Source organism: Papilio polytes, unplaced genomic scaffold (assembly GCF_000836215.1).
Source record: "Papilio polytes unplaced genomic scaffold, Ppol_1.0 DF821845.1, whole genome shotgun sequence".
NCBI lineage: Eukaryota > Metazoa > Arthropoda > Insecta > Lepidoptera > Papilionidae > Papilio > Papilio polytes.
The window spans coordinates 2,898,171-2,911,521 of NW_013527359.1; the positions used below are offsets into that span (position 1 = coordinate 2,898,171).

Here is a 13,351-nt window from a genome sequence, read left to right on the forward strand (position 1 = left end):
GTACACCGGTAAACGTAGACCTAGAAAGTGATGGATTGCGTGAAAGGTGAACACGACAAGTAGGGAGTGATGACTGAGATTGCGAATTGTAGAGTTATGTGGCAGTAGAATAAGGGGAAAGATGATTATGGTGAACTGTCCACAGCAATTTCATTACCTCAAATAAAGGTCAATGTTTTCGTTAATCTCGCTATCGGAAAAGTAGAAATAAGTTATTACTTCTAAAAAAGTAATTAGGGTTTTTATCCCAAAATATTTACTCCTAAGTTTATAGGCGTGTAAATATATAGCCTAAGGCGTGACGTAAGTGTAGGGCTTTTTATTAAAAAAAAGAGTTATTCGAAAATATGCTATGATTGCTGACATCTTAGGCAACAAAGAAGTGTGTGTTTACGCTTTATTATATTAGTAAAGATATAATGAAATTAATCGTGCTAGTGTTGTTTGAATCTATAAACGTTTAGTTGATAGTGACGGGTAAACTCTATTTAAATTAATCGTCCGGAAGGCAATAATAACCGCGGGCCATTGCAAAAGCAACGCACTCGACCATTAAACGGCTATTAGCTCGCTTACATAATACTCGTGTTATAATCACGAAACTATTACAACGTTTGAATTTGTCTATAATAGCCGTATTAGGGTATTTTGCAATTACGACTTACCAAACACAATAGCTTTGTTATTCTTTTTATTATAATACATAATAGTCGGAAGTCGAAATTAAATGCTTATAAAATTTTACACATATAAAAATATGCCAACATGCAATGGATAAACACGGTAATTTTAAGTCACTTTGTAATAAATGTTTTGCAATGGATTTCTAAGTCACACAGTAACGAAAAACAGGTTAATTATAATTTTAGAAATATTACGATAGTGAGTAAAAACAATTACTTACAGTACATATTAATAATCCTCGTTTAGCTGCTCTGAATTGTTTGAAGACCTCCATCCGTCGCTCGTGCGGCATGGAGCCGTGTAAACTGAACACGTCCAAATCAATCGGCACCAAACCGCCTTCTTCTGGCGCCTCATATTCCATTTCAAATTCAGAATCAGAATTTCCCGATGATTCCGAGGAATCCTTTCATAAAAAAAAGAACAAACACCAAAGATGACACAAAACAGTCTCGTAAATGCTATAGAACCATCAATTTGCTTAAAATAATGATTTCTTACCTCATCACCTTTTCCTTTCGTTTTTTGCTTATTTGCTTTTGTCTTCTTATCTTCTTTCTTTTTGACTTTCGCCTCTTTTCCCGTCAACACAGTTTCTAACAATTCAGAATGATAATCGACCATTTCTGTGGTTGCCATAAACACTATCATTTTACCACATTTCTTGTCCAAATAACAATGTTCAACAATAAGAGAACAAAGTGTTACAAGTCGTAATTTCATTGGAACGATCAAAAACTTTTGATTCACTGTAGCTGGTAGAACTAATTCATCATCAACAACTGCTGATTTTACTGCTTCTTCAAATACATTCTCCTTTTTAACAGGTCTTTCATCTTTGTTATTCTCCTTTTCTTTCACTTCTTCCACTATCTTCGGTTTATTTGCTTCCAATTCTTTCTGTACTTTAAAATATTCATAATCTGAATCACTATCACTGTCAAGTTTTCTTTTACTGGCAACTTTATTTGAAACATCTTTCTTGTCTTTAACATCTTTCTGTTGATCTTCTATATTTATCCCTGAGAAAGCTATTAAACCTGAAATTGGTACATACATTAAAGAAACATGTATAAATTAAATCGTTTATTACAATACCACTTTATTTACCTCTTCTTGTTTCAATATTAGTAGGTGAAACATTATTAGTTACAATTTTCTCTACTTCTTGTGATGCCATAACTTTAGGTTTTTCTGGAGATGCTGTCTCTGGTTTGTTTTTATTTTTTTTATTGCTGGCTTTTTCATCTATTTTATTTACATCTCCGATTGGTTTCAATGAATCTGCTACAAGTATTTTTCCTTCTGAAGTATCAACAAAAACTGGATCCTGCATAGTTATTCCGGCTAAATTTTCTACTGCCTAAAAATAACAAGACTGTTACAAGAAAGCACCACCCTTAAACTGTAGAGGAATCAACCCCAATTAATACCTTTGTGAGTGTTGCTGATAGTAAAATTGTTTGTCTATTCTTTGAAAGAAAAACTTCTGTTAAATGATGTTTCACTTGATTTTCTTCTGTGTGTTCTGTTGATGCATTCTCAGTCTCATCTTTTGAAATGTTTTTGTTAACAGATTGTCTCATAAGTGCTATTGGGTCATATGTTGCTGCCTTTTTATGATCCTCTATAGATTTTACAATTGCTGCTACATCTTTTTCATATCCCATATCTAAAAGACGATCTGCTTCATCCAGGACTAGACAACTGAAATTACCTTAAAATATTTCAACTGTTCTAACATACCTGAAGAAAATTATGAACTCCTAGAAATTGCAATACTAATAGATATACATATTGTGTTGTAAAATAATATAAACAATAAGATGTCTACTCACCCAGTTTTAGCAAAGTTTAAGGAATGTGTGTGTCTCAAATGATCATTTATTCTGCCCGGCGTGCCTACTAATATGCTAAGTCCCTTCCTTAATCTGGCTTTCTCAGCTTTCCTCTTTTGTCCACCGCTAAGAAGACCAGGTACAATCCAGATAAAAGGCTATACAAAGAGCATTTTATAGGTTTTATTATCATATAACGCACAGTAACATATTTGAAACTTTTTTTGATATAATTAACATTATAAAAACTACCTTAACTAATTTCACAAATAGTTCATATGTCTGAACCGCTAACTCTCTTGTTGGTACTACAACAATAACTCTGATGCCATCATGTCTGTTTATTTTTGGCCTAATCGCCTGAAGTCCCTCTATGATTGGTAAAGCATATGCCAATGTTTTTCCTGAGCCAGTTTGAGACCTACAAGCACAATAAAGTATCACTTAAGAAAATTCAAAATTTTTTCAAATGAAGTACTTATTAACAAACTTACATTAGAAAACATATTTCCTTGAATGTTATAAAAAACAAATTTTATATCAAGAGCACCTGAAACTGCTGTGTCAGGACCGCACTAAATGGAAATCCATAGTCTGTCTACCCTTCTAAGTTACTGATGTGTGTTGCAGTTGTTTGTTAAGTAATATGGAAATAATATTATGGAAATATTAAAAGATATGTCGACTCACCTAATTAAAACATCTCTACCCTGTAGTATAACTGGTATAGAGTTTTGTTGCACTGTCATAAGTTGCTTTAAGTTCAAATTCTGATTTAAGTTGGCAATGCTGTGAGGGTGAAGATCCAATTCTGAGAATGTCTGAACAGTAAATACTTTCTCTACAATTGGTTTTACAGCTTTCTGACCTATTCTAGGTACATCAGGATTATTTTTAAATAAGGATGAAATCCATCCTCCGCTTCGAGGTTTTTGCTTTACTTGTAAGTCGTCAACAATTTCTTGATAGTTTTTATCTTTAAACTTTCCTTTGTTTTCACTAAGATCTCTTAGTTTTGTCTCTAAGTCATTAGACTTTGTAACAGGTGCTTCGTTTAATCTAGGCACCTTTTGTTTTGGCTCATCTGGCCTTGCCATAGAAAACTTACTATGAGCATTTTGTGGTCTTTTTCTAGCAATAATTTTACCACCGACCACTGGTTTTGATATGAATTTGTATTCCGAAGCTTTGTTTAGTTGCACAGTAACTTTTTTACTCTTATTGGTCTAAAAAAATGAATCGTCTTAATTTGTGCAACCCTTTATTGTATATTGTGCAATATGAAACACATATAGACTTACCTTTTTAACAGAAGAAATATTCAATTGTAAATCGTCCATTCTCACTTGTTTATTGTTTTCTAGTTCAAATAAATAAATTTTTACTCAATGTTTATTCATTTGTGAGGTTATACGCATGCCTTGACGTTGTGTTGACAATTTGACAATGACAATGACATTTCAATATTTCTTGCCACAACACAAAACGCGAAGACAAGAAAAGAAAATATTTAATGTGAATATTTTTTATTTTAATTTCTCCATTTGTTGAGTAATGTATAAGAAAAAGAAATATCGCTATTGTAAAAATGAAACCTCACAAATGAACCATTTATATTTTTCTTTTTTGATCTTTCCTTTATCGAGAACAATAGATGTTTTTAAAGTATTGCGGATTCCAAAACGGTAGGCGTTCTTAAATCTATTTTTAATATAATTCTTTTAATTCCAGTAACCTCAGAATTCATTTGATTAAAAAAAACTATTATCAGAAATAATATTCAAGCACAAATATGTTTGTACATTAAAGTATTGAATTGAACTTTACAAAATAAAAATACAGATAAGGGCTCAAGCATGAATCTCAGAGGCATAAGTGAAGATCACGGAGTTGGTGTGATCCGGGGATTCACACCCCTCTATTATTTTTTCTTATATTCACACTATATGAAGACATGCTTGTTGTTTGTTGGCATTCATTTAGAAAGTCCCTGATATGATCGATGTACGTTGCATGGAGTTATCAAGTAACGGCTGATTGTTGTCATGTTCGACTATATGTGTCACATTCTCTTCCTGGCCAACCAACTTTCCGATGGTCTACTAGCAAAACACAATGATAACCACTTTTTATTGACATATCTTCTAAATCTTAAAATGCTTAAATAAAAATCTCTCATGGCTGCGAACGCTTTTCGCCAATAAAATATCAGTGAGCTAAGACACGCGCTGCGGATACTAATTCCAGAGGGCACACGTGCCGGCGCGTGCCGCCACTGTAGCTACTCTGTGACGCCTATGGGGTGGAAAAAATATTTGTGATTTTAATAGCGATGTTTACATAAGCTTGCCTAGAATAAGATTAATTCCGTTGTAGTAATTGCTCCTATGAAAGTGCATTCAATGATGGTAAAAAAATACGATTATGACCCCTGTTAAGTGAACAGCGTTGCTATAGCAACGATTAAGTCGTTATATTTAGCCTAATATTGCATGCATTGTTTTGTTTTCATGTAGGTTTGGCAAGATAAATCTACGCTAAGGAACTGTGTAAGACGCAACAAAAAATCTGAGTGTGTTTCAAAGAATGTCATTACTGGTAGTGTACATTGATCCTTTTACATTTGGAGTGAGTTGATTTTTATTTTAATTCTTATCTTACTAATATTATAAATGCAAATAAAAGATTAGATGAATGGGTTTTGAGTTTGTGGCATAAACTGCTGAACGGTACTCAATTAAATTTGGCATACCTAGATGTAAAGCATAGTCTGGAAGAACACATAGGCTACTTTTTTTTAATCCACGCATTCGAAGTCGCGGTCGAAAACTAGTGCTAAATGAAATAAACAAGATTTTAAATCTGACGTCTACTAAATCTAAACTGTAAATAAAACAACGCCCTTATCCTTCAAAATAAGGAAGCCACATAATCCGGTCACTTGAAATTCAGCGAGCAACCGTTGGGCAAAGAGAGCAGGGACTGGGGATGAGGTGCTCGGGGGAGGGGTACGGCGTCAGGGGAGGCGTGAGGGCGCGACGTGATTACCGGCGTCCAACCAAGACGACCCGGCTCACCCGGATCACCCGACTCACCCGAGTACCCCGGATCTACGTCCGCATATAATGTAACGCGGGCACGTATAACATCAACTTTATTTTTTCTTGTAACCTCCGCTGGTGTAGTTCTTACTAATTACATCCGTATTTGAATAATTTTATTTACTACTTTTTATTTCAATAAACATTATTAAAATGAAAAATTACAGGCATTATGACTAATTAAACTTATTTACATAATCCTTGATTATATTTAAAAAATATAACTGTCACATAAAAAAATGTAAAAAAATAGTCGCCATGTCAAAACATCGTAAAACACAAAAAAGTGGAGACCAGTCGTCTGTGACCTAATAGATTTTGGTGATGGCGTTAAAACCTACAACATGTAAAGAAGCTATTGCACGATGGGAGAAAGAGAAAGAAGAAGTAGCTACCGAGGCAAAAATTATAGAGTTACAGTTCCAGTGGCCACCGATAGAGAAAATGGACGGAGCGCTCTCGACGCTTGTAAATTGCGAGTAAGTTATCAAAATTGAATTTCGGATGCTTATTGGTTAGTACTTTACGCGACAAGAGCTGCAGCAACTTCAAATAAATTGTTTTTTTTTATTACCTGATAGATTGATTGGGATTTGTGTCTTAAACGAAAATGTTGACGACAGTGAAATGAAAGAGTCTAATTAGGAAACTCTATCCCATTTAGTGGTGACACTAAATGATTACGAGTTGGAAAGAGAGAAGGAAGTTGATTAAGTAATTATAATAATATGCTAAAGCTCCCAGATAAGCTAGTACAAGCAAGAAATGAAAATGTTGCGAAATAAAAATGTAGCTAGTAAAGTATCTCTTCATTTTCAGAAAACTAAGTTTGTCGTCCAATATGATTGACAAAATAGCCGGAATCGCAGGAATGCGTAATCTTAAGATCCTATCCCTCGGGAGGAACTACATAAAATCTCTGGCGGGGATCGTAAGTAGATAACAATTGAAACCCCTTTGTTGTACTTCCTTTTAACGTTAAAATATTTTCTGTACAGGAAACCGTTGCTGAAACATTAGAGGAGCTTTGGATAAGTTATAACCCAATAGACAAATTACGAGGAATCGGAGTAATGAAAAATCTACGCGTTTTGTACATTTCTAACAATTTAATTAAAGAATGGGTGGAATTCAATAGATTACAGGTTAGTGAAACTCGTAGTTGGGAACAAGAACTTTGTTTACTCACTTTATATTATATGGTGGTAAACATGGGATCAGCCACCTGAATTCGTCGATTAGGCAGAGCGACCGCTGCCTGTAGACATCACCAATTGCATATGCGTTGCCTACCCTAAATTCACGGAGAAAGAAACACACTTAAAGATAATATTTCCCCTTTCTGGCGTCTCTTCTACCATCAATTCCACTTTTACTTCTCATCCCTTGGTTATACTAAAAGAGTAGAAAGCGAAAGGCATTAAAATTAGACCACAAGCTTATTTATTCCTTTCCTTTTCTACCATAAACACTGTATGACTTTGACTAACTCTTGTATAGAGAGTATCAAATTCTGACACATTCTTATTAATTACAATATATTTGCAGGAATGTCCATCGTTAAGAGACTTAGTATTTATTGGAAATCCACTCTGTGATAATCAGCCTGACGTGGAGACTTGGCGCACTCAAGCCTCTAACCGTCTGCAACAGATAACGAAGCTAGACGGAATACCTATAGTCAGAGAAACAGATTGAATACATAAAAGGTAGCAGCCTAAATAAATAATATCGAACATGAACTTTCTTCTTAGTATTCTGAATTTCTACCGATTATAATTATAAGACGATTGTACATACAGTAAACAATACGTTATGTATTGGCGTCCCAAGGGGAGAAAGGGTGGAATCTTCCTGACATTTAAAAAATACAGCTAGAAATGTTATTGAATTCGCCTGATAAAAATCTTTAAGTAAATCAAACAATTTTCTGTGACATTTGGATGAAATTATAGTTATTACGGATATACTCGGCTTGTAATAAGTCAATTATATTGCGGTGGAAACATCAACGGTCATCGGCCTTGTGAAAGAATTATTTTGAATTAAGGGAGTCGTGATTGCGTGATATTTTCTATAACAATGGCCGATAGAGAAGCACTTGTTTGGGATTCGGTACCGGTGATAATGCACGATATAATAACCGGCCATCGGATCGACTTGTTCGGTTGACATTTATGACAGATTAACTCTGGCAACACATAATAACTCATGGCACGCCATCTATCTATTACTCGTAAATGACGAAGTTATTTTCGACATTGTTAAGAGTGAATTCAATTAATCGAGTGTAATTGAGGTAAAGTAATAATTTATTTTATCGATGAACCACTTAAAATTGATTTCCTTATTAAAGAATGACTTTAATTGAATTGCTTTAGTATCTTTGCAATGGTATTTTTTATGTTATCTTTTTGTCGCATACATCAAAATGAATGTAGAAAACATTCTTCTTCAACATTTTCTTTTGTAAAAGATATTTTATGAATATATAAGTAATTATTAGTCATAAAACATCACAAATCCTCGGCAAAGTTTTCATATGATTGTGTTGACCATTGTCTGGACAGTTTTATGATCCATCATACGTCTCAAAGCTGAATTAATAGTGTGCTTAATTCGTGCCAAAAGGAAATAAGAATTGTTTGGGGGTACCCTTGTAGGCGGAAAAGTCCCTCTCTTTGTGATGGCACTCGCTATTGTATCGTCGCTCATAAAATTTAATGATGTAAACGGATAGCGCGAATTTATCTAATTCTGAAGTGCTCGGGAAGACGAAAGCTGAGGGGAAAACGATCAGTAATGTTATCCGTTGCAGATTTAATTAAGTATTTTAAAGTTTGAAATGGAAACAATTACAATGGTTTGTTCTAGAAATTTAAAATTATTCCGCATAATTGTTTTCGAAATTAAGAAATCAATGACCTTGTTGTACATCAATAAATGTAGACTTATCGTTAGAAGAGTGGATTTTTGAGCCCATCTGCTAATCATCCCAGTGATATTGAATTCTTAAAAACTTACCTTTGCATTAGTAAGCATTCAAGCCCTTGAATTATGTAGGTTTTAATGTAATATAATTGAAAATTTTGATGGCAATGAAATGTTCATTATTTTAATGGAATGCCTTTTATTGTGTAGGTACTTTCCGTAATGGACTGATAATTGTCCATCCAAACAGAAGTAACTCTGTTAATCACAATGTCGCTCGCACCTACACCCCCACGCGTATTTACAAAGTGTGGAAGCCATGCCGACCGTTATTTAATTATTAACAATACAATCGACCTAATTTTGATTTCCATTTGACATTCCGATCACATGGCACGTAGCCGGCGGCGCGCGGCCATTTTGTGACATCTGTCCTCGAATGTGTTACCAGCTATAAAATTCAATTTCCCCAATCGGCTAGCTCGACACATTTATTATTCATAGATGTGCACATACACGCCCGACAACTCACAGATGTCATCTTTTACGTGAAAGGGTATCGCAGAGAATGTGAAGGATATCCATTTGTCTTACTGAATAATGTTGTATTCATTCTATTTGATTACGTAATGTTAAGGAAACGATGTAATTACGTTTTATTTTTAGGTAATATAAGTGCATAGACTTTTTATACAAGAATCCTTTCAAAACTGATTGGAATTGATAGAATAATATTCTGTGTTCAATAACTGTATGATATTTTAATTTTATTCGAGCTCTATTGTTTTTAATGAGCGATGATGTCTTTAATCTTTTTCAAACATTTTCCCTTCTCCATTTGTACTGCAAACATTGTAAATTGTAACATTGTAATAGCTATATTACTGTTGGTCAATGTAGGGGTATAAATATATGATCGGTTTCAATCGCTACCTTGAGCGAGCCAATAAATCAATCCATGTCGTCGGTAATGCACAATCCATTTGCTCGCTTGTAGCCTAATTGCTGTTAGCGCCGCCCAATGGCCACATTAGCCTGAAATGCTCCCCATACGCCGGATCCCTCCCTGTCCCTCCCCTACCTCTCCCCATGGCCCACGGCCCACTATCCGTACACACAGTGAGACGGGCCGTATTAGCCTTCTGGGTTGTAATAGCTGATTTTCTAGCTCACGAGGTTGGCAGCAAACGACCGCGCTTACGCCACTTAAAGGCGGAGAAAATGGCTTAAGTGCTTTCTCTATTATGCTTAAGGTCGTTCATAAAGGGGATAATTTTCAACTCTATAGTGCCCCCGCCCCGGTTTGATGAAAGTAAGATATGGATATGCCTTGTAATTTAATTAGTAAAAGGAAAATGAAATTAGATTAAACTTTTCTAGAATGCGTTTATCCTGTTACGATTGTTTTAGTAATTTGGTAATATTATTCAATTAACATTTCATTTGATATCGAAATGTGAGCTAAGTTTATTTTAAAATCCACGATTACGAATTATCGCCTTAATATCTAAGTCTGAAATGCTAAAGTTATTACGTGTTATTTATTTTATTTTAATTTTTTACTTTGTCATGTCTATACTAAGCATGTTCACACTTTACTAACGTCAAGTGAGATAATATATTTTTAAGTTGGGTAACCTATTGTCGCGAGGAGCGGCGAGGGTCGCGAAATAAAGCTTTTCCAACAAACAATAGTTCCGGCCCTTTGTCGCTTTCTGAGTAAAGTAAATATTAGTAGTTGAGGGCATTGTGAGGTCGGGAGCAGTCCGCCCCGGTTGGGTCTGAAGAACCTTAAACCTTATCTCCACTTACCCTTATAACCTTTTGTTTTGCTTTTATTTTTATTTAAATTTAATTAACAAAACAATATTATGACCGAAATAACGACTACCGGAAAATTAAATGTCTACAGAAATTTCGGGATATTAATCTACTTGTCTATGTTGACGATAACTAAAATGAGCGGTCAAATCTTACATATTTTAAATTGTAACTCATTTTTTTTAATCTCGAATTATCAAAATAATCCACGATTTCCCTAAGAACTTAATGATGTTTGCCACGAATCGTATAAGCTTGCTAAAAACACGGAAGTCACGATTGCCCCATAAATTACTATTCCGACATTAACACCTATTTTCCATAATAGCCGATAAACCAAATTTAGTTTTCATGTTACACACCCTTCGCTACTACTTATATAATAAGCAATGATCAATGGAGAATAATCCTATTGTGTGGCCGCAGACAAAAAAGGCCGTGTCTGAGTTGTTCCGTAATGCTCCCGCGTTAATATCTCCATTACATTAGCGAAATACTCATTGTTATCGCCTCCGCATCTCGATGTATGCAGCTAAAGGATTAGCTACCGCGCTACACCATGGTGACAGTTGTCTATGGCACAAAGGAAGCGGTGCATTTCGAGGCATAGATAATGACGTGTGTTTATTTAATTTAACTCTCTGGCAACACAATAACGTCGTGTTTTCGCTAGCGGCGTTCCGACTTGAGCGGAGCGCCTCGGGGCAATAAAATTAATGAAGCGTGGAGATGGGACCATTTTACTTGTATTATTCCTCTCCTGCGGCCTGAGACTGAAGCGAATGTCCATTAGTTCTGTTTTAACATGTTAGCGAGGTTGAAACGTTGTAAATGCGATTTACTTTACAGGGAGGGTAGAAAAGTAGCCGGAGAGATCGGGACCCGATCGATAGCCGATGCTATCGGATAAAACTTTAAACGACCTGCATTTATACATTATTTATTCAGTGTGTTTTTCCCTTTAAAAAAGCGGCAACGCAGCTTGACGTAACCAACTGTTAGTATTGATAGCTAGAATGATACAATAGTTAAAAATGGCTTCTTTGTCCTCAACATTATTTTTTTAAATCATGTGACCATTTGTACCGTATGCTTATCGGTTCCGAAGTATTGGCGTAATAAATATTTGCGAGTAGTTTGATCATGTGGCCGTGAACCGAGAACAATGGGCGCATTACAAGGCATTAACAGCTAACTGATGATCAAACGATCGCTGCGCGCGCAGCCCGTGTCATGTTCTTACAGATAACATCTTAATCCGCACGGCGCAGTGCAACTCACCCCTAAATACTGTGCTTGATGTATACTCCGTTTTATTTTACGCTCTGTGCCCGATGACTATCTATCCTGGTAAAATCATAAGCTACACATATCCCTTTTCTTTATTACAAACAATTTAAAATTTTGGATGTTGACTAAATTTTTCATTACCTCTACCCCATTTTGTGTATTTATATTATCAGGCCGATATAAATCTGTTGCTTTCCGCGTCTTCTCTAATATTTAACTTATTAGTTATTTGTATTGTTTTGGTTTTATATTGTGTTATCTGTGGTTAAAACCGAAAAGGTTAGTTTTTAAAAAATGACACTGGCCACCTATAAGTAACCAACGCCTATTTTTTTTTGCGCCACGTTAAAAAGCGATTGTTTAACATCAAATTTGTTATTCAAAGTCAACATAACATCAAAAAGTTAACCATGAGTGTACCTTGCAGGCGCTAAACCGTCGTGTGGTGATTACGCGAACATTTGCCAGTTATTAGCATATCAAAATGTTATCAGATGTAACGGCCGGCGCGCCCAGAGGCCACATTACCGCTGCACTTCGAGACAATAACACGATTAGTGAAATGAATTCAGTAACCAGACCCCACATGTAGGGAACGTGATAATCCAAAGATTCTTATCACAGACCTCGTCGACCATCGACAATGATACGTTTAATTTTTTTTTAATAAACTCGCATTGTAAAGGCGTGCTGTTCGTAAAAAATTGTGCGAAAAATAACTTTATATCAATGATGATACCTAAAAAATTAAGTTAATGATAAAGACGTAATAATAAAAAGTGTTTCTATTTATTTTACTGTTGAAATAAAGTTTTTACATATTAAACATTTACATAACAATGTACACATTTATGTTTATACGAAAAGCGTAGGATAAAAAAGAAAATCAGTGGAAGCGATGCCGTACATAGTTTTGCCGCAGTTTTATGTCCTCTCACGTGCCATTTAGCTCGGGAAATAGAAGTTTTTGTATGGTAATCGGATGCACTAAAGGCCCGAGCCCCCGGCCCGCTCTCCGCCTATTGTTGCTACGAAACTGCCTCATAAAACTTTATCATTCGCCTGTTAAGCCAATTCGTCAGTACAGAGATGGAAATTTTTGTTATGGATTGCGACAAAATTATCCGTTTTTCTTTAATTGATTTACCTAGTTTTATCAAGTAAACTGCGGGAAAAGGAAATGTAGGAATAGGGTAAAGCTTCTGAGCAAAGGACAAACATAATTTTATGCTTCCGTATCTAAGATATTTAATATTTTCTTTAGGTTTACTAAAAATGTCTCAATAACACTGCATTGCAAAATATTATTGTGAAAACAAATAAGTAAAGTTTGACGAGTTTTCGAATTACAAATACTCTTTAAAGTTTATCGAACCCGAATAGATGTTTATTATGTTCGGATATAAATTACTAACGAGTAATATCCATTTCTCTTGAATGCGATAATCCTATTAGAGGCAATGGCGTCATAAAAAGTTATAGAGAGCAATGTATCCCGCACGGCACGCCGCGCACCGCACACGTCAAACTAGAGTCGAGCCTAGCGACTTATGCCATCTCCTGAGGAAGTGATTTGTCAGGACCACCCCCTCTCGATTGAATAATTCAAATAATCGTGGTATTTATATGTAAATAGCGGGCCACATCTCCATACGAAAGGGCCGATCGGTTCATAAATTTGGCAAG

At 35.3% G+C, this 13,351-nt stretch overlaps 2 protein-coding genes across 3 annotated transcripts in view; one reads left to right on the forward strand and one right to left on the reverse strand.

Moving 5' to 3' along the window:
- The window catches only part of LOC106107802 (probable ATP-dependent RNA helicase CG8611), an 8,447-nt gene extending 4,493 nt beyond the window's left edge, over nt 1-3,954 (reverse strand). The window contains exons 1-8 of the mRNA XM_013288805.1: nt 3,824-3,954; nt 3,213-3,748; nt 2,775-2,943; nt 2,523-2,680; nt 2,118-2,391; nt 1,795-2,047; nt 1,186-1,724; nt 905-1,090 (exon numbers count right to left, since the gene is read on the reverse strand). Coding sequence (XP_013144259.1) covers nt 905-1,090; nt 1,186-1,724; nt 1,795-2,047; nt 2,118-2,391; nt 2,523-2,680; nt 2,775-2,943; nt 3,213-3,748; nt 3,824-3,862 — 2,154 coding nt within the window. The 5' untranslated portion in view covers nt 3,863-3,954. The remainder of the gene's footprint in view (nt 1-904; nt 1,091-1,185; nt 1,725-1,794; nt 2,048-2,117; nt 2,392-2,522; nt 2,681-2,774; nt 2,944-3,212; nt 3,749-3,823) is intronic.
- Nucleotides 3,955-5,863: 1,909 nt separating this feature from the next.
- On the forward strand, nt 5,864-12,357 carry LOC106107924 (dynein light chain 1, axonemal-like). Of its 2 annotated transcripts, XM_013288954.1 has the most exons (5): nt 5,864-6,102; nt 6,443-6,554; nt 6,622-6,768; nt 7,172-7,332; nt 12,094-12,357. In XM_013288954.1, exons 1-4 carry the CDS (start codon nt 5,948-5,950, stop codon nt 7,319-7,321), a joined length of 564 nt encoding a protein of 187 aa, XP_013144408.1. In that variant the 5' UTR covers nt 5,864-5,947; the 3' UTR covers nt 7,322-7,332; nt 12,094-12,357. The 2 variants fall into 2 exon arrangements, with proteins under 2 accessions (XP_013144408.1, XP_013144406.1); XM_013288952.1 differs by lacking the exon at nt 12,094-12,357 and having other exon boundaries at nt 7,172-7,370.
- The last annotated feature ends 994 nt before the right edge of the window (nt 12,358-13,351 follow it).